Source organism: Rutilus rutilus (genome assembly GCF_951802725.1).
Source record: "Rutilus rutilus genome assembly, chromosome: 20".
NCBI classification, from domain to species: domain Eukaryota; kingdom Metazoa; phylum Chordata; class Actinopteri; order Cypriniformes; family Leuciscidae; genus Rutilus; species Rutilus rutilus.
In genome coordinates, this window is record NC_140225.1 from 30,288,638 (window position 1) to 30,310,583 (window position 21,946).

Here is a 21,946-nt window from a genome sequence, read left to right on the forward strand (position 1 = left end):
ATTTTCTAATGCAGTATATGCAACCTACTTCCACGACCCAAGTTATAATCGGTACAGTGGAATAGATGTAGGCAACACTCGTCACCTCAAGAGCTCGCGCACCATTTTCCGTTCACACGCGCGCGCGCGTCCACACAGACGCACGTTCTTCTCTCCTTGTGGCCAATCCCACCATCATCAGCTGTCAGGCGGATTACCTCAAGCCTGAAGTCGCCTAATGCCTGAATGGTGGTGTTAGTGAGATGGGAACAATCTAATGCGAGCGCCCTTTAGTGCATGCACAGTAACCGACAGCACCAGCATCGTCATCATCGTTCATGCTGCAGAGACCGAAGCCTTGAGGATCCCCAAGCATCATGTCGGGAGGCAGACACAGGGGAAGCACAAAACGCTGAAACAGCAGCACCACCACCACCTTCCGCGTTATCCCGAGCCTGTCGCTGGTGCTCTGGCGTCGGCTGGATACATTGCGGATCCATAATGCGCGTTAGTCAAGCCTGACACCACCGAGATGCTGCCGGGCTCTATCCAGATAACCGGAGAGGCGCTGTCCTGTGCGGAGGTGAAAGACATCTGCGACAGCCTGAAGGAGAACAGCGTGCGTCTGCTGTCCGTGCGCGGCTGTCAGCTGTCGGACCGAGACTTCGGCCGTGTGTGTCGCGGCGTCGCAGAGTCACACTCCCTCGCTCAGCTCAACCTGAACCTCGGCGTGGTGTCCACCATCGGCCGGACCAAGCATCTGGCAGATGCGCTGAAGGCCAACAGATCCATTCAGACCCTCTTGTGAGTGTTTCCGAAAGGAATCTTTATTTAGGCAAGCGAACGACAATATTATTATCGCGCATACTCAAGCGATATTATCGGGAAGTGTGCTAATTGTACTTTTCTATAAGCGAGCAGGCTTTACGACTTAAGAGACTTGATCGAAGAAAGGCCATTTCGAGAGATTATTTTTACTTTGACAAGTAGACTTAAATGGTTAGTTCAATTCCGTCATTAATTACTCTAACAAGCACAAATGAAGATCTTTTTTGATGAAATCTGAGAGCTGTCCCTCCATTGACAGCTCCGCAACTGACACTTTGACGCATTAAAAAGTTCGTCCAACATTTTCTGAAGAGACACTATCGCTTTAAATGATGAACAGATTAAATTTAGGCTTTTATTCACATAATAAACATTCATCAACTCACCCCTCAGTTGATTTATGGTAAATGCAAGCAAGCTCAAGCATGTTTACTTGATGTGTGAGAACCAATAAAGTTCTAAAGTTCTCGCTTTTTCAAGAACCAGTGAGGTTCATTCTCGTGTTTTGCAAGAACTAATGAGGTTCATTCTCGTGTTGCAGCAGCTTCTGTAAGAACCAATGAGGTTTGATCTCACGTGTCAAGCAGGTTCGGTGGGTTGAGCTTCTGTTTATGTTTGCTGATCAATGTTTAAATGTGAATAAAAGCCTAAATTCAATCTGTTCATCATTATAAACCAATCGAATCTCTTCAGAAAATTTGGACTAAACCGCTCAAATCATATGGATTAGTTTTATGGTCTCTTTATGAACTTTTTAAAGCGTCAGAGTGTCAGTTGCGTTGCTGTCAATGGAGGAACAGAAAGTTCTCCGATTTCATACAAAAATAATTAGTTAGGCTACAAATCCAAAAAGGATTATACTAGCAATCTTCTTTATTTATACAAGTGCAAAAAAAGTGCTCAGTGCATTTGAAAAATTCAACAAATATTTCAAAATATCTCAAAAATAATTTTATGGAATTATTCTAGAAATAAAATCCACTTTTGTTGTACAAATGAACTCCATGATGTAATGAATCATATGTTTGGCAGCAACATATTAATTACCGTTCTGCAGTTAAGTGCACATGTTACATAATCTACTCTGGCAGACAGCTGCAGGTGTCACTACTGGAGGAGGTGCCACAACATAAAGAGTGTCAGTTTGACACATGCCAACTGGCATGTGCCAGTGGATAGTGGCATGTGTCACTGAAACTTGAGATGTGCCATTGGATTGCGTCATGTGCCACTTGCAGAACAATTGGGGAACAATTGAACACTTGCAGAACAATGCTTTATGCTGTCAAACATCGCTGAGTTAATGTGTACAACAAAAATGGATTTTTTTTATTATACATAATTCCATAAAATTATTATTGAAAAATTAAAGCCATGGATGAGAATCTTGCGCTGGCCAGTGTCACACTTAGGCCTACTTATACTGACACCTACCGGCGTGCGTCCGTGCAGCATCATGCAGAAATAAAGGTTTACAGTAACAGATGCGACTGTTGATGAGTTATTCGTAGTGACCTACGAGAGATTTATTTCTTGTCTTTCCGAGAATGGGCGTGATAAACAACATAAAGTAGCACTGGTATTACAAAACATTCAGCCACTCAAATACAGACGTGACACAAATAACATTTTTGAAAAAAATATGACTGATTTTAATGCATTTAATTGATATTTAAAATATCACTAAATTAGGCTATTTATTTAGGATTTTGTGTCACAATTACGTCAGTGTATAGCTGCTCAATTCGTCTGTCACTGTCAGTCACTACTGGAGGTGTCACAACATACAGCAACATGTTCTGCGACTCGGTGTCAGTCAGGTGTCGTGTCAGTGACCGGATGTGTCATAGCGTCAAGCATATTAGCGACATGTGCCATTGGCTTCTGTGTGTCAGATGTCATGTCACTTAATGTTAATACCGCTATATCATTTATTTTACATGGAGTATTTTAACAGTATTGTTCAATAAAACCCATATGATTACTTACTTTGATACTTTATTTGAACCAATTATTATAGCTTGCTATTATATATTTGTATTTTAAGACATTTTAAAGACTGTTGTTCACTTGGATCTGTTTTTATTACCACGATTTTTTTATCCGATTACACGATTAATCGATGGAATAATCGGTAGAATACTCAATTACTAAAATAATCGATAGCTGCAGCCCTAGTTTCCATCACTTCCATCCAAATTACAGTAGTCAAGGCGTGAACGCAGCATTAGGCCGTGTGTCCACCAAAGCGTTTTTAGCCAGCTGAAAACGCTAGGCGCTCTGCTGAAAACGGCTAGCTGTGGGCGCTTTGGCAGCGCAGTGTTTCTTTCAGTTGAGACGCTTTGCTTGTTATAATACGGAATATCCGCGAAAGTGTTACTAGTATCTCATTTCACAGATAGTTTGTTTGTGTGTTTATTCTTTATTAAAATGTCGATACAATGTAAAGTATTTGGTCTGGCTCTTGTTTTAAATTATTTTATTCGTTATTATGCTTGTTGTTGTCATCTGTTGACGTTGGACAAGCAGAATGTGGCGGTCGGTTGGTGTGGTATAAGTCCCGCCCCTCCTCCACTGTGATTGGACGGTTGGGTAAAATGTGACAGTGATGAGCGCTGTGTTTTACCCAAAGTTGAACATTCTTCAACTCTCGGCGACCGGTAAAAACCGTCGAGCGCTCAGCGGTTGATACGCAAGCTAGTGAAAAAAACGCTTTGGTGGACACAGGGCCTAAGCTCGTGGTTTTGGTTTAAGAAAAGGCCGTTGCTGTTTCGTTTGTGGTGCTCAGTGACTGACGTCTGTCTAACTCTGCATAGCATGAAACACGCAGATGAAGTGTGATGTCTGTGTGAGCAGGTGCGCATGTTGACAGGCAGGTAGGACATCTTATCATTGCAGTCAAACCTAAAGCAATGATTGGACAAACATTTTATGGTTCTACGCCTTCCACAGACGATATAAATACATTTAGACCACTTAACTTAGTGATTGCTATTAGGATGTGAAGAGATTTTCAACCAGCATAACAAAAAATGTTTCTGGAACAAATCACCTACTTAAACCTAAATATAAAACTCTAATGTTTTGCCGCCATTTTCTTCAGGGAATGCAAATTTAGCACAGAACGTAATGTCCATCTCTGTTCACTTTGCCCCTTATAGTCTCCACGGAAGTCCACTTTTAGATGCAGGACTGGTCACCCTGAATGGAGCCCTCTCCACTCACCCTTCTCTGGTGTCCTTGGATTTGGGGGACTGCATGCTGGGAGATGAGGCCATTCGCATCATTTGTGGCATGCTTCCTCCGGATGGAGCTAAATCGGGTAAAACATCACAGCTTTCCATACAAAAACCTGTGATACATTGAGATTAACTAAGCAGTTATATATGTTATGTTAAGTGGAGTATGTTACAGTACTTTTACGTTGGCTGAATAAATATGCCAATAAATATGTCAGAAATATACAGCGTTTGTGCAAAACTGATATACATGTATTGTAGTTCTGCTGCACTCTCTCAGTGCTTAAGCACATTTATCATTGTGAACACACAGCGAATACAGGAAAACATGTTTCAAAACACATTTTCTCCACTTTCTTAAAGTAATAAATGAAATAACCTGTTTCTGTAGTTGAAATAGTTTTTGTAGTTTTGTAACACATTTGGTTTTGCAGGCTGTAAGGTTTTCAATAATTTTGAAAATACTGTAATCCCAGCAAACACAAATATGTTCTGAGAACGTTTTGCTAACATTTTCATAATGTTAACGTTATTACTGAATGTTCTCTGAGCGTTCAAAGCGTCCAGTAAAAAAAAAAAAAAAAAAAAAACCTTTTATTGGTCATGCGAACCCATTGGACTGTTACTTTTTAATATTCACTGAACATTCTGAAACAAGAATTAACATTTAAAAATGTTACACGATCGTCCAATTCAGGAAAAAAACCTTTTCATAGATAACGTTTTTGTGCCAACATTTTGAGAATATTATTAAAGGAACACTCCACCGTTTTTTTAAATAGGGCTTATTCACCTTCTTTCCCACATTTAGATAGGTGGGCAAATGCATTTTTGTCTCAGTGCATGCGTTGTTTTAGTTTGACAGGGTCGGCGCTAGCTTAGCTTAGCACAATGAATGGAATCCTTTGTTGCCAGCTAGCATGTCCTGAGTAAAAGTGATAAAAAAACAACAAAAAAACCCCACCTAATTAGTTCTTGTGGCCTGCGTATTCACAACAGGTACAAATAGCGATCCAGATTAACACTAGACGATTTCCTAGGCAGATATTGACTTGGGACTATATTAGGGCGAAGCACAGGCGAAGCACTGCTACTTGGGCGCAGAGATATCATGCAACACATGAAATCCCACGACTTCCGTCAACATACCGGCGTGAATAGTAGCTGGCTATTTTTCCTACAGTACATGAATGGCGATGAACATGGCTAATTTTGTGAGAGACGAAGAGGGTGACTTCTCAGACAGTCAAGAGCCAGAGCCAGAACCATACCTGAGTTTTCAGAAGATGAGCTTCGTGCTTTGGAAATAGAATGACAGGAGGAGGAGGTTGCGATCGCTCAACAGCCTGAGGACTTGAGGATGAGTGCCAACACGAATTCACATTCACATATTATACCACATATTCACATTTCATGTGTTGCGTGATATCTCTGCGCCCAAGTAGCAGTGCTTCGCCTAAGCAGCAGTGCTTCGCCTATGCTTCCCCCTAATATAGTCCCAAGTCAATATCTGCCTAGGAAATCGTCTAGTGTTAATCTGGATCGCTATTTGTACCTGTTGTGAATACGCAGGCCACAAGAAGTAATTAGGTGGGTTTTTTTGTTGTTTTTTTATCACATTTACTCAGGCCATGCTAGCTGGCAACAAAGGATTCCATTCATTGTGCTAAGCTAAGCTAGCGCCGACCCTGTCAAACTAAAACAACGCATGCACTGAGACAAAAATGCATTTGCCCACCTATCTAAATGTGGGAAAGAAGGTGAATAAGCCCTATTTCAAAAAACGGTGGAGTGTTCCTTTAAGACCAGATAACTGAAGGAACATTCTATTAATGTTACTGGAAGAAAGTTTGTTCATTACTTTGAGAGAATGTTAGGGAAGTTTTAAGAACATTCCCTGTTAGCTGGGAAAGTAGCTCTAGATCTAGAAGCATGCTGGGAGCTCTTATGAATCAACAGTGCGATCAATAATACTGCGCAGGGCTTAAAGAGCTGACACTGAGTGCTAACCCAGCCATCAGCAGCCAGGGCTGGGCTCGACTGGCCATCGCCGTGGCTCACAGCTCACAGTTACGGGTCCTCAACCTCGACTACAATCCCTTAGGTGAGTGATCTTCTGCGGTTTTGAGGTATGGATATGTGCTGGCCATGATACACAGATATCGCTAAACTGACAGTAAGTTCGATCAGGGATTTGTCTTCAGGCAATTTTACTGACATTTACTGTATAGCATTTTTAATTATTTATACGCTTGACACATAAATCAAAGAATTAATTCAAAGATGCAAGTATTTTCCTGAAGTATAGTGGAAGGTGTAGATGTTACAGTGTATATATTGAGACATTTATTTTGCTGACCGTGAATGAAACTGCTAGCCAAGCGTACAAATGTTACTGCTGGAGAAACGCAGTGTTTGCTCTTTGAAAAGCGCTAGGTTTGCACGTCCCAGTCCCCTGTCTCAGCTTTTCCCTCTGCTTGTGGTTTCCAGGGGATCACATCGCCGGGATGTTGGCTGTCTCTGTCGCATCCAGTCGAACTCTTGAAGTTCTGGACCTGGAGGGAACCGGACTCACCAATCAGTCAGCACAGGTACCTTCCAAACTCAGAACTGCTTCACGAAACAAGTCAAGTCCCCTTTATTTATATAGCACTTTTTTTTACAATACAAATGGTTTCAAAGCAGCTTTACAGAGATAACATGAAAATAATGCAACAAAGATTGCTTCTGCTGTACAGCTGATCTAGAAGAAAATAGCGTCATAGTCCATCTTAAGTAAGTTCAGTGGTGGTTCATTTATGTTGTAAAACATATTTCAACAGCTATATGACTTTCTTTCATCTGTGGAACATAAACGTTACACTAATGTTCAAAAGTTTGATGTCAGTACGCTTAAAAAAAAAAAAAAAAAAAAAACTTTTATTCAGAAAGGATGCATTAAATTGATCAAAAGTGATAGTGAAGACAAATTTTCTATTTCAAATAAATGCTGTTCTTTTCAACTTTCTATTCATCAAAGAAACCAGAAAAACAAAGATATGAAGCAGCATGATGATATTAATCAGAAATGTTTCTTGAGCAGCAAATCTGAAGGATCATGTGACACTGAAGACTGGAGTAATAATGATTACAGGAATACATTACCTTTTACAATATATTCAAATGAAAAGAAGGTTATTTTAAACTGTAATAATATTTTACAATATTAGGCTACTGTATTGTTCAATGAAATGCAGCCTTGGTGAGAAGAAAGACTTCTTTAAAAAAGATTATATATATATATAATGTATAAATGCCTATTAGATTGCAATTCTAAAAAAAAATATATATATATATATATATATACATATATATATATATATATATATATATAAAGACCCTGCCATGGAGTTCACTTTGATTTCTGCAAGAATAAACCCTATTCTTTTTCTACTTCAACCATTTTCTAAATTAAATCAGTGATGAATTATGCGTCATGCATACAAGGTAATCTGTGCAGTGGCTACATTAATTTTGCAATTGAAAGGAGATTGGGCATGTAGATCAGATATGCACTTCATAAACCAGATGAGTAATCCTATCACCACCTGCTGAAAAATGGCACTGTGGAGGAAAATAATGGATTAAGCACAACTTTAAGCCATAATACCTCTGCCATCCTCATGTCATTGCAGCCTCATGTTATTATCTTTCTTCTATGAAGCACAAAATGAGATGTTATCTGTGTTCATGGAAGAAAGGGTCAATACAACATGATCTATGACATCAGTAAATGGATGAACCGTTCCTTAGTTTAAAAACCTTCTCTTCATCCTTTGGGACTGTAGAAAGGAGGTATCATTAGAGGGTTTTTGTCTTCATAATTCTCCACTAGAGGGCAAGGTTGTACAGAACATTTCTTATTTGTGATCTGAGTGTTTGTTCTCCAGACTCCAGTGTGTGTGGTCCTCTCATGAAGGCTGTAATTACAACGTTTGGACCTTTGTCCTGAAAAGACACCATGAAGTCTTTGATAGAGAACTTGATAGCTCCTCATCTCTCTTGATGCCACTGGATGGTAAAGTGCTCATTGGTTGCAGAATCTCAGCAGGTGTAGTAGGTCGTCCGGGTATTTGTGCTTAAAATTCAGCTTTGATCACAGGAATACATTACATTTTACAATATATTCAAATGAAAAGAAGGTTATTTTAAACTGTAATAATATTTCAGTCATAATAATCTGAAATTATAATATTTCAGTCTTAATAATCTGTATCGTGATTATTAAGTATTCGAACATTGTACTGTTTTGATGATAATGTGGAGCAGGACAACCTATTATGCAAATGACTGCAGAAAAGCTAGAGCTTAAAGGCGCGGTGTCGTTTACTGTTGCTTAGCGAATTTTCACTGGAAAAACCCAGTCGATTCATTAGTGATCCACGCGTTCGGGATTTCTTGACAGAAAGCAACAGACAGTGGCTTTTTGCCCACTAAACCCGATTCTTTTTCCACTTCAACCATTTTCTAAATTAAATCAGTGATGAATTATGCGTGATGCATACAAGGTAATCGCTACTTTCCTACCCACTTTCGCTAATGTAACCGCACCTTAAGGCACACTGGAACGCCAATCATTCATTTAATACTGCTAAACTTCCTTTCATTGCATGTTTATTTATTGGATATTTCTAGCTAATTTCATTTTGTTTTTTAGCACTGAAAGTCAGTTAAAGTTGGGGTAGGTAGGTTTTTTCGAAAAAACTTTTCCCCAAATTTGTTTAAACTGTCTTTATATACCAATACATAATTAAAATGTAAGTACTCTGAAAAAGAGAGAATAAAAATCGAGTGTCTGTAGTCCTCTCAGGGCGCAATAAACACAGCTACTTATTTCCATTCGGAACGAATGAAATGATTGGCTGGGCGACTGTCACTCTCCCTCGCTACCATGGCTACCACCCCTGCTGCGACAGGAGCTGCCCACATGCGCGCACCAGTTTGATTCATGGAGGGAGACCAGTCTATGAGGGAGACACGCGGAGGTCTGTGGGCTGATAGTGAGAGTGCAAGTGCGGGAAGCGCGAGGACGCGATCGCTGATTACAGTGGACTTTGGACTTTGCTGCTACAGCGCTGTGTGCGCGACTTTTTTTTCTTCTTTTTTTTTTCATTTATAAATAAACACGCCCACAGCTCCGCAAGCTGACCCTGTCCTCTTCCTTCCCTGAATTAGAATTTTGTTACAGCGTCCACCAGCTGAGCGGTCGGCATCGCGCGTTCATGTGTTTTGGGAGCGTGGCTTTGGAAGGAGCCCAGAAGGGAGGGGGTGGGAGTGAATGGAAATAAGTAGCTGTGTTTATTGCAGTCCTGCGAGGACTACAGACACTCGATTTTTATACTCTCTTTTTCAGAGTGCTTACATTTTAATTATGTATTGGTATATAAAGACAGTTTAAACAAATTTGGGAAAAAGTTTTTTCGAAAACACCTACCTACCCTGCCTTTAAGCTGAGAATCCCATTAAACATTTGAATCTCACAGGGAGCCAGAGGCGAGAGAAGACACTAGCCGCGTTTCCATTACCCTTCAAATTGCGCAAATTGAAATTGCGAATTGAAAATACACTTAATAGAAACACGGAATTTTTGCAAAAACTCCCATTTATCGCAAAAAAGTTTTTACGCTCGCTTGAGGTGGTTTTTCAGGCAATTCGAAAAAGAAATACTTTGCAAAACTGCAATGGAAACTGTTTTTGCACATTTACAGGTCATCTGACGTAGATGACTTGGTGTGTTTGGACAGAATACGAGACGGAGATCTTTATTAAATTCATATAAAACTAAATTATTACAGGAATAATGGATTCTAAACCTCAAATAAATGCCACAATCAAGACCTCGAAGCAGATATGAGGGAGAAACACCCAGAAACACCTCATATGTGCTGCTCACAAGTATAAGGGTCGTTCCTTACCATTAATGCCTGGAAAACACACATACATCTCCTTCGATTAATAATAATGGCCACTGCAGTGGCTGGGATACATAAACCTACCAACGTCCGTTGCCATGGTTTTTGGAATGACTTTACTTATCGCGAGAGGACAAAATTAAGTTTTAGTCGCATAACATCGGTTAATGGAATCGGTTAATTGGGTCATTTCGCAATAGTTTTTTGTCGACATTTAGAAAAAAAATCGCAAAAGTTTTGCGCAAATCTGTAATGGAAACGTGCCTACTGACTTATTGGGATACCTGGCCATTACACCAACAGGGACTGCAATGACATCACATTCTAAATACATAGACATTAATATGGAGTTGGTCTCTCCTTTGCAGCTAGAACAGCTTCCACTTCTCTGGGAAGGCTTTCCACAACATTTTGGAGTGTTTCTGTGGGAATTAATGCCTATTAATCCAGTAGAGCATTTGTGAGGTCAGGCACTGATGTTGGACACAAAGGCCTGGCTCGCAATCTCCATTCCAGTTCATTCAAGGTGTTGGATGGGGTTGAGGTCAGGGCTCTGTGCGGGCCAGTCAAGTTCTTCCACACCAAACTCATCCATGGATTTGTGCACAAGGGCACAGCCATGCTGGAATAGAAAAGGGCCTTACCCAAACTGTTCCCACAAAGCTGGAAGCATAGCATTGTCCAAAATGTTTCGGTATGCTGAAGCATTAAGATTTCCCTTGACTGGATGTAAGGGTCCTAACCCAAATGCTGAAAAACAACCCCGCACCATAATCCCCCCTCCACGCAAACCCTGAAATAGAGTCCAAGGTGCAAGCCTTGACATTTTTAGAAAAAAAGGTTATCTCTGCGCAAACCTCAAAAACGCAGACGGCGTGCACATGCGCATCACGTGTTTAGTCTATAGTTATGCCCGTTTGAATATATATGTGTGCAGGCGTGTAGTCCTTCTTTACAAACCACCCCTCAACAAACTACTTGTCTGGCCTTAAAAATGTATAATAAATAATTATTTATCGCTTTCGCGTAGCCATCTTCACAGGGGAGTGACACTTCAGGACTGCGTTGTTGTCGTGTCCAGGTGCAGGTCAGATCTGGATGCGGCCTGGATCCGGCGGACTGCGGTAAACCTCGGGATAAACAGAGAGACTAATATTAGCGTAGACGCCATCCTTCTTATGATGTAACAAGTACATCAGGATATATGGGGAGTGTTCCCGGTTCCGGGTGACCTAATCTATGCAGCCTAACATTATAGATGTGATGTGGACTCCCTCTTCTCATAGAATTGAAACTATTATTAAAGTGCCCCAATTATGCTTTTTCAGATATTCCCTTTCATGCAGTGTGTAATATAGCTGTCTGTGAATGTAAAAGGTCTGCAAAGTTTCAAAGATCAAAGTAGATAAATGGAGTTATTGTCTCCCGAAAGAAACAACTGATTCTGAACTGCTGAAAATAAGTCCAGTCTCACTTCATACTGAACCTACATAGGCGAACTTTGACCTCAACACTTTAAAACTTTATTTTTAGTTATCGTTATAGGTTTTGCCTAGCCTGACTTCGTCATACTCATATTCTAGTCAGAATGTGAGTCTGATACTGCTCCATAGGACTTTGATTATGGGACGTGTCTCAACTGAACCAGAAAAAAAAAAAACTTTGCACTCAATTGGATAGACCTACAACCAATCAGAGCAACGGAGTAAATGACGCATGTTCTTCATTCATATTTTCAACCAACAAAATGTCGCGGCTCTCTGTTCCTCTTTTAAAATGAATGCGCTGTGGATATCTTCTATAACAGACGCGATGGCGGAATCTACACATGATGTTTCATAAACAAAGTTCGGGAGGAACACGTACAAATAATCAATCCAATATCAACTTGTCATCAAACAATACCATGTCTAACGTTACCCTTTATCAGCATGAGGAAGCATATTCACTCTGTCAACTTACCTAACACTCCTTGACAGTTTTTCAGCATCCCTCCACCACCCCGAATCCTCACTCTTGTCTTGGCTTGTTCTCTCACAACCAGGAATACTGGGGGAGTATGGCTACCGAGCCCACAGCCCTCTCCTCGGACAGCACGTCATATACGCATCTGACTTATTTGTGTGAACTCGTGAAATCTAATATACGCATTTATTCTATCTGACTTATTTGCAAGTGTGAACTCGTGAAATCTCAATTCTCCAGCGGCAGTCTTCTTTGTTGTAAACTAATTCAAATCAAGCGCTCTTTGGTGACGTGGGTGATTACGTAACCGCAGATCATCTGTCCATCATCGATTAAAGCCCGCCCTGGCAATTTGATTGGCCCGGCCTTCTGGGAGCCGAGCATAATTACTCCTCAACGGATCGAGTCCAGACCGAACTTCCCGACCAAAAAATGTTGTGGGCGGGGTTCGGGCTGGCACCCAGGCTAGGTTTTGGCCTTGGTGTGATCAGGGCTTTTCACCTCATCTTTTTGATGGAATCCAAAAAAACTCCCACTGAGCTAACTTTTTCCTCCGACATGATTTTGTATGGCAGCTACACAATATGACTTCTTTTTTCCATTTTATGACGGGTAGAAACTAGCGTTAAGGTGCAAACCTGCCACCTACCATTTTGGAGTGTCAACCAGATAGTTGCTGCCGCCGGATTGTTTATGATGTGATTGTATGAGATTTAGGGGCTGTTTACACGACACCGTTTTCAGCTAAAAACGTAAAACTTTTTGGCCGTTCATTTAGACGACAACAATGGCTGAAAACGGAAACTTTTGAAAATGGGTTTCAAAGTGCAAGTTTTTAAAAACGGTCTCCGTGTGAACAACAAAAAAGCGAATCTTTGAAGACGATGACGTCATACACATGCGTATTACGTGTTCAGTCTATAGTGTTTCATCGCCATCTACTGTCCTGGCAGCAGAATACAGCGTTTTTAGTCGTTTTCGCGGATCCGTGTGGATCGAGATCGTTCTGACCAATGTCTGTGCGGGGAAAACTCAAAGGAAAAACTTCTCAGTTTTAAGCATATCGTTGTCATGTAAACGCACCCTTATTTGCTTTTTAAGTATTTATTTCCTCCCAGTTTTGGGCACATTAATTTTCCTCATGCCTTTCCTTGTTCCTCTGTGGTCAGATCTTCCTAGACATGGTGGAGAACTACCCCACCAGCCTCCGTGCCCTGGTTCTGGCGGAGAACGACATCAGCCCGGAGCTGCAGCAGCAGATCTCGGATCTCCTCTCCGAAGGCGAGGAAGAGGAAGATAAGGACGGAGAGGCTCGCGGGAGCTCGGTGACCCCCAGGGAGAAACCCAACTGGGTTCCCCACAGCAGTAAGGGCTGACCCAGCCTCTCTCTCTCAGCCTGTTCTCTTTGCTTCAAGACTGTTTCACTTAGATTTCCCGCTTTCTCTTCCTCTCTTTGTTTGTGGATGACTTTCCTGCAGTAACTGGTTCTAAGAGGCTGGGGCAAAAGGGAAGTACAGAAATTCACATTTCTCATGCATTATTTAGGAGAGATCATTTACTCCTTACGAAATAGAAATGTTAATTTCTTAAATTTGCCAAGTTGTGAGTTCTCTGTCCTGTATGTACTTAAGTCTTTAGACTTAGTGGTTATTATTAGTAAAGATACATTTTAAAGGAAGGGTTCAGCCAGAAATTATAATGCTGTCATCGCTCAGCTTCATGCCGCTTTAAGCCTGTATGACTTTTGCGCAAAAGGTGAATTTTGGATGCATATCCTGACCATTCCTTTCCATATAATGAAAGTTAATGGGCACTGGAGATGTCAAGCTCCAAAATGACACAAAAAAAAAACCCCACCTTAAAAGTGTCAAATAAGTACTCCATATCAGTACAATCAATAGGCCCGTTTACACCTGGTATTAATATGCGTATTGTTCGATCAGATCACAAGTGGATGCTAAATACAGGTGTAAACGGGGTCTAAAACTTTTTGAGCTTGTCCACTTTCAACCACTTCTAGAGGTAGAAAACACATCCGGATTGCTTTCGTAGTGTAGACGCTCATGTGATCAAATGCGTTCAAACAGCCACAAAAGACCGTCTACTCTAGCACTACTCTAGCAAATCAGACGGGATTTAAACTTTATCGGCTGGAGACCCAAGTTTGGTTTGAAGTGGAAAAACATACCAAGCACAATGTTCTCTCACCATTCCTGATTTCTAACACACACTCAGCGTTCAGCTGGTCTTGCGACCAGCAAGTGTGTGTGTTTTTCCGTCGTTTCCGATCACGTTCATATGTAAATTGCGTGAGCTTATTTCATCCATTAGATCGAAAGAAACAGAAATCTCCCCTCAAAGAAATCAGGACAGAAGTGGTTGAAAGTGGACAAAAGAGACGGATTAAAACACCAGGTGTAAACTGGAATGCGTCTGCCTCGTCTACTTGTGATCCAATCGACCAAAACACATCTTAATACCAGGTGTAAACAGGGCCAATGATGTCAATGCCCCATTTTTATAGTCCACAAGACTTTTATAGTCAATTTCAGAGCTTGGGCAAGATGATCTTCGGAAGGAAAGCTGAAATTTTTGTTCCACACTGATTTGGCAAATGGTACACAAGATGCAGGGACTACTTTCATGGTACTTATGTTTTTGTTTTTGTGTGTGTGTGTGATTTTGGAGCCTGAAAGACCCAGTCTCCTCTCATTTCCACTGGGGCCAGTAAGTTTTTCCTGTAAAGAAATGAATACATGTCTTTTACATTTTGTAGCAAAACAATTATTTCAAATAAATGCTGTTCTTTTGCACTTTCTATTCATCAAAGAATCCTGAAAACATTAATCATGGTTTCCACAAAAATATTAAGCAGCACAAATATTTCAACACTGATAATGATAAGAAATATTTCTTGAGCAGCAAATCATCATATTAGAATGATTTCTGAAGGATCATGTGACACTGAAGACTGCAGTAATGATGCTGAAAATTCAGCTTTGATCACAGAAATAAATTACATTGTACAATATATTAAAATAGAAAACAGTTATTTTAAATTGCATTAATATTTACAGCATAACTGTTTTTACTGTATTTTGATCAAATAAATGCAGCCTTAAGGGCCTTACACACCGGGACGAATATCGGCGCGCGTTATTCGCCAGCGTTTTTCAACGCGTTTTTTGTGTTCACACCCAAGCGATTTTCGCTGACGATGAGCCGAGTGAACATGCAAATTCATTCCCTGACATTAGATGGCGCGATTGTCAAACGTTCGTGGGAAAAAGTTACAAGCTTATGTACATGAAAGACAATTAAGTAAAATGAAACTCACCATCAAGGCCCATTTGCTCTGCAATACCACTCCATAACAGTTCTCTTTTATCAAGATTTTTGTAGTCGCGTTTGTCATATAGTTCTTTATGTTCCGACACCAACGAGGCCAGCAGCTCTACATTCATCTTGCCTTGCATCTTCCTCGTCTTATTTCTTCCCAGCAGTGTAGACGCTATCTTCTTCGCCTGTATGTGTGCTCGGCAAGACCGTTTTGTGTTTGAGCGCCCCCAAGTTGTGTTTTACTGTAACTTCAGAAGCTCCAGACACGTGAGCAAAAGCGCCAATCTCATTGGTCGGATAGTTTTTGACGCGGCGCGTCAAACCAAAAAAACGAACCCGAGGCGTTTTTTTAAAAATGACGCTTTTACGCGTGGCGTTTTTCGCGTCGGTGTGCACACTCACATTGGCGCCCTTTGTTTAGTCACGAGGCGTTAAACGTCGGCGAATATCGCGCGCGAAATTCGTCCCGGTGTGAACAGGCCTTTAGTATGATACTTTCAAAAACATACAAAAATCTTACTGACCCCAAACTTTGCTAGTGTATATGAGGAAGCGCGGCCAGGATATTCTCCAAAAATACACCGGACAAAAGAGATGTCTCTCAAATGAGAGAATGTGAACTATCCCTGCAAGGAAGAATCTTTAGTAGACTAAGAACTGGAGTAGCCTTTTCCTGTCCTCTTCATACATCTCAAACATTTACCAAATTGTCTCTGACCCTTCCAGACTCTTCCAGCTCCCAGATGGTCCTGATGACATCAGGCCTGGGCGAGAGCTTTCTGGCAGAGACAGAGATGTGATTCTGGAGCTGCCTATGTTTTGTGCTCGACCACTGCAAGAGCGCGACCTCTCGCACCGCATGACCTGTAGCAATTAGCGCAAGACAGTTCCAAGCTGGAACAAAAACCTTAAACACCAAGTGACTTATAATACGCAATAGTGAATTATTTATTTTACAGATGTACAGTCTATTTATAAATGAGTATTTAACCGATAACAGTATACTCTGTTAGATGAGCTGTATAGGGTTGATGTGATGGCCTGATGCCTGAATAAATCAGTTTACATCTTTTTAAATGCTTTTTCCTCTGATTTTGTTTTGTTTGTTCTTGTTGTGTCTGACCCGACAATTCAAATATTGTGATAAGAACTACATTAAAGAGATATACATGGTTAGTATTGAATGGCCATCATTTGCAGTGGAATGGTTTAGTTATCACACATCCCAGACGGCAACATAGTGTCGGCCCAGATCCGGGGGCACATCTGGTACATGTGGATTTCACGCGTACGAGCCCACACTATTTAATTGTGTTTAAGAGCAGAATTTCTGGTGGAAAACTACATTACCCATGAGTCTGCAAAGAAATCTCTACCAAATCAGAGAATTGAAACAAACAAACGGTGCCAAAAGAGCTCTTTAACTACCATGAAGCACTGTGAATAATCCAGTCAATCTCCTTAATGTGCATATTTTGCTATAAAAAAAAAAAGTGTTATTTCAAAGTGCACAGTTAACATCTTTTAGTTCGTCCCCTCATTAAAGCCATAATTTGAAAATCAGACAAAGGCGCAAGACTGTAATTAACGTCTTTAATGAGGGAAAAACTACAATCACTGCGAATGACAATCACATTAAAAAAAGATGGACAATATAAAACTTAATTTCAAGTTGCTGACTAGATTTATAGAAACAATATATTTTAAGTGTATTGCAAAATGATAGACCATATATTCTATATCAAACAATAGTGGATTTAAAGTCCCCCTGTAGTCAATAATTTTATCCCTTAAAACTCATATTTGATCACCAAAATGACATATTTAAATGTTTGTTCCTTGAAAAAAAACAAATTCTTCATGCCTTAAAATAGCTTGAATGTAACTCTACGCCCTTGCCTCATTTAGTATACACGGTTCTATGAATATGCAAATTAGCCCCACCTTCACTCAAACACATTTGGTTTGATTGGTTACAAGGTAGTTTGTGACGTCAGAAACACCAGCGATTTCAAACCGCGTTTTTGAGACTGTCTTTGGTTCACTGCAGTTGAAAGGAGAAAATAAATGGTTTGTCTTAAAGGATTAGTTCACCTCAAAATGAAAATTTCCTGATAATTTACTCACCCCAATGCCATCCAAGATGTGCATGTCTTTCTTTCTTCAGTGGAAAAGAAATTAAGTTTTTTGAGGAAAACATTTCAGGATTTTTCTCCATACAATGGACTTCAACTGTAACCAAATTGTTGAAGTCCAAATCAATGCCGTTTCAAAGGGCTCTGAAGTGCTTCAAAGGGCTCTGCACGATCCCAGCTGAGGAATGGGGTCTTGTCTAGCGAAACGATCGGTCATCCCCGAAAAATTTCATCTCATTTTCTCTTCCAACTTCAAAATCGTCTGACATCTTTGTTTTAATTTATTATTATTATTTTAAAAAAAATCGTGACCTTTCCAACGTGATGACGTAATACATCTTAGAGATGGTACAAGACGAGCATTTGTGGTTAAAAGTATATATATAATGATATTTTTTGGAAAATGACCGATCGTTTCGCTAGATAAGACCCCATTCCTCAGCTGGGATCGTGCAGAGCCCTTTGAAGCACTTCAGAGCCCTTTGAAACGGCATTGATTTGGACTTCAACAATTTGGTTACCGTTGAAGCCTCATACTTGTATGGAGAAAACTCTTGAAATGTTTTCCTCAAAAAAGGTAATTTCTTTTCCACTGAAGAAAGAAAGACATGAACATCTTGGATGGCATTGGGGTGAGTAAATTATCAGGCAATTTTCATTTTGAGGTGAACTAATCCTTTAAAGCATATTAAAAACACCACATAGACATATAAACAACATTAAAAGCTTCATTTTCACCACAGCGGGACTTTAAGAATAATTTATGCATTATACTGTTTTATTTAATTACTTTTTTTTAGAGTAACTTATCCAACACTATCATGGGTAATGTCGATTTTCACCACAAATTCAGCTGTTAAATGTGATTATTTAAAAAAATAAGTGGTTGATGGCAACATAAGCATATGGAATAAATGAACAACCTCAGAAATATGTAGGTGTGTCGTTAAAGTTTTTACTTCTATAACCTAACTGTTCCTATATTCGCCATAATACGTCCGCTCATCCGGTGTCGATTGTTTTCTAGTGAAAGCAATTATAAAGTGAAATTATTAAAATTTTAACTCAAATAAATTCCTGTATTTATTTATTTGTTGAAAAGCCACGTAATAAGTGACTTGCCATTGTACAATGACTGTACATTATTTGTCATAAATATATTGCTGGCACAGGTTGTATGATCCTGTCTCTCCAGTGAACACCTGTCTGTTTCCATTACACAGGTGTGTGTGTGTGTGTGCTTCAGAAGCTTCGGTGTGGTGTCTGATGTCCTCTAATGCTGTTTGATGTCACCATCTTTTCACAGTCTCCTTCATTTGGATTCAGGCAGTTGTGCAGCGTGAATACGATACTCCTACTCGGAATACATCCAAGCATAAAAGTGGCGTAGCGCAGTGAAAAAAGGCAGACATTACCATTACAGTCACATCGGCGTCACGTCTCAGTGCTTCGGTACTGTTACAGCGGCTCCTGCGCAAAGATGATTATGTTGTTTATACCGTTTAGAACAACTGTGATCCACATTTAAGTATTCCCAGATCCTTTTGCTTCATGCATTTTTAACCTGCACTTTCTCTTCCGCACAGCGGTGTGATGTGTTAAAAGCCTGCTGTTTTTAGAGAGCCGTTTTTCTTAGGAAATCAAGCTTTTGAGCATTTCAGATGCAGTTATAGCACAAGGGTATTAAAAGCGTTTGTGTTGAGTCAGTAATTGAATCCACGGCGCAGGGGTTCCTGTGTAATGTGGAGTTCAAAAGCTTTGTGCAGCTTCCAGCCAAGACTTACACAGCACCTTTTCTTTTATGATAAGAGTCTGAGTCTGGCCAGAGCATATCATCTTACAACACTGTGTGTATTTGTATGATATACATATATATATGTATATGTGTGTGTGTGCACACATATATATGTATATGTATACATATATACACACACGTGTGTTTATACATATATATACACACATGTATACATACACGTATATATATGTATACATGCACGTGTATATATATGTATACATACATATATATACACACACACACACACGTACATATATATGGAATACCATACAAATACACACAGTTTATGTGTGTGTGTGTAACAATACATAGTAATAAACAGTACTATTTACAAAAAAAATTCAAAGCAAGTAAAATGTATTTATTTTATTCAGTTTTGATTACGAGTCGTTCATTTTTAAATCAGATTCACTATTAAAATTATGATAATTGCAATGTTAGTTAATTTTATATTGCCAACAAAAATATGAATTATTAAATCACAAACTGTGTTCCATTTCAGTCTGTGCATTGTTAGGTTTTCTCACACACACACACACACACACACGGTTTCACTATCTTTGTGGGGACTCTCCATAGACATAATGGTTTTGCATTTTCAAAAAAACTCATTCTGTATGATTTATAAGCTTGTTTCCTCATTGGGACCTCAATTTAGTGAAAAACATGGCTTTATAAGATGTGTTTTCACGCACTATGACATCTAATGTTCCCTTCCATGACTTTGACTGAGCAGCTCTCTATTTCCGGCCAGGGATCGAATGCGGAAACGGACACCCAGCGTAGTCGTGCCTATCTCCTCTCTCATACAGCGGCTGCCAGGAAAGCCAAATAATAAGGAAGGAGATCATTGTCTATAATTAATGAACGGCCTCCGATCAATCTACCGAGCTGCTAAAGAACTGAGACAAATGGAAGGCCAATTTTCCAGTGGGTAATGCAGTAATGAATCCTCTTCACTGACAGGAGTATGCTAAAGGATTCTGCATGATGAAATGCTCATTAGTCTAAAAACTATATAAGAAACTGGATGGGACTGAAATGAGATCTGAGTCAGTGGACAAAATGTCTGGAATTATCTCGAGTCTTTCTGCAGGTTACATGACACGCCAGTGGATGCTGACGAGTAGGACATCTTTCATTAGACATTGAATCATGAATTCAACCGATTTCGTTCAAAAACACCTCAGCTTCAACTGTGTGTTGTTCGAAGACGCTTTTTCATTGGCAGAGCAAAAATAGTAGAATCGTACTATAATTTAGGGTCCATTTCACATCAGCAATAAAGTGTGAAAACAAATGCTTTCTCAATAAAACAACTAATGGTTTCAGTTTATATATTTGATCAGTGTAACGTATCTGCTAGTTGCGAAGCAAGCAAGTCCTCCTGTGGTGAAAATTAAGCTTTTAATGTTGTTTATATGTCTATGTGGTGTTTTTAATAGGCTTCAAGACAAACCATTGCTGAGTATTTTCTCCTTAAAACTGCAGTGAACCAAAGACAGTCTCAAGAACGCGGTTTGAAAGTCGCTGGTGTTTCTGACGCCACAAACTACCTTGTAACCAATCAGATCAATGTGTGATCGTCAATGAGTGGATCTCTGAGCTGCTGTGAGTGAGTGGAGGCGGAGCTCATTTGCATATTCATAGAACCGCATATTCGAAATGAGGCAAGGGTGTGTAGAGTTACATTAAAGCTATTTTAAAGGTATAGCGGAGGATTTTCCCGAATTTTAGAAAAGAACCGCCCTCTCCACTTTTTGAAAAAATGCACATGCGCAACACTCTACCTGCTCCCGAGAGGGAACGCCTATTAAACGTGTGCACGAGAGAGCATGCACGAGCTAATCATAGCTTACATTAACTTTTACTAGCAGTGATTTTAAATGGATTTCTCCAAATAGCATGCCAAACTTTACCTGTCGAGTAGAAACTTCGCGACTGAGGCATCAGTGGGAAGCCCAACCTGTGTTTTGAGCGCACGCCATCGTGTGAATCGTGTGCACGAGCACGTACGACGGCCTTACGTAAACATATCACCAGAATGATTGACACTTAGGAGGACCAATAGTCTTGATGATCCACCCGGAAAAAAGAAAATCCTCCGCTATACCTTTAAGGCAGTGGTTCTCAACTCCAGTCCTCATGACACACTGCTCTGCACATTTTGTATGTCTCTCTTATCTGACACACTCAGTTCAGTTCATGGAGTCTCTCCTAATGAGCTGATGATCTGATGATCTGATTCAGGTGTGTTAAATAAGGGAGACATACAAAATGTGCAGAGCAGTGGGTCCCGAGGACTGGAGTTGAGAACCACTGCTTTAAGGCATGAAGTCATAAGGAATATTTTAAATATCTCATTCTGGTGATCAAAGATGAGTTTTAAGGGATACAATTACTGACTACAGGACTTTTAAGTGTTCTGTCCGTCATTAGAACGGGCGAATCTGAGGCGGTAAGTGCATCGCAGGATGTTTATCAACTTACATATTATAAAGTTTACTGTGGCCAACCAAGTCTCGGCGCTGGTGTGAGTGATTGGATGCGGGGCTAATTTGCATATTCATGCTTCTGCGTATACTAAATGAAACAAGGGTGTAGAGCTATTTTAAGGCATGAAGTTGTTTTTTCACAGGAATTTTTTTTTAAATATGTCATTTTGGTGATCAATGGCGAGTGTTAAGGGATTATTGACTACAGGGGGACTTTAAT

At 40.1% G+C, this 21,946-nt stretch overlaps 1 protein-coding gene across 2 annotated transcripts; it reads left to right on the top strand.

Annotated features, from left to right (window-relative positions):
• The first annotated feature begins 134 nt into the window (after window positions 1–134).
• Window positions 135–16,378, top strand: lrrc73 (leucine rich repeat containing 73). 2 transcript variants are annotated; one of them, XM_084391413.1, is made up of 6 exons: window positions 135–783; window positions 3,969–4,129; window positions 6,028–6,150; window positions 6,537–6,637; window positions 13,132–13,327; window positions 13,441–16,378. In XM_084391413.1, exons 1-6 carry the CDS (start codon window positions 512–514, stop codon window positions 13,533–13,535), a joined length of 948 nt encoding a protein of 315 aa, XP_084247539.1. In that variant the 5' UTR covers window positions 135–511; the 3' UTR covers window positions 13,536–16,378. The 2 variants fall into 2 exon arrangements, with proteins under 2 accessions (XP_084247539.1, XP_084247540.1); XM_084391414.1 differs by having other exon boundaries at window positions 164–783; window positions 16,028–16,378.
• The last annotated feature ends 5,568 nt before the right edge of the window (window positions 16,379–21,946 follow it).

What these genes read in the sequence shown, in the direction of transcription:
- lrrc73 (XM_084391413.1), top strand. Translation starts at nt 512, where the DNA reads ATGCTGCCGGGCTCTATCCAGATAACCGGAGAGGCGCTGTCCTGTGCG. An exon ending in TCACCAATCAGTCAGCACAG is followed by an intron (nt 6,638 to 13,131) that starts GTACCTTCCAAA and finishes CTCTGTGGTCAG; the next exon opens with ATCTTCCTAGACATGGTGGA. An exon ending in CAACTGGGTTCCCCACAGCA is followed by an intron (nt 13,328 to 13,440) that starts GTAAGGGCTGAC and finishes ACTTTCCTGCAG; the next exon opens with TAACTGGTTCTAAGAGGCTG.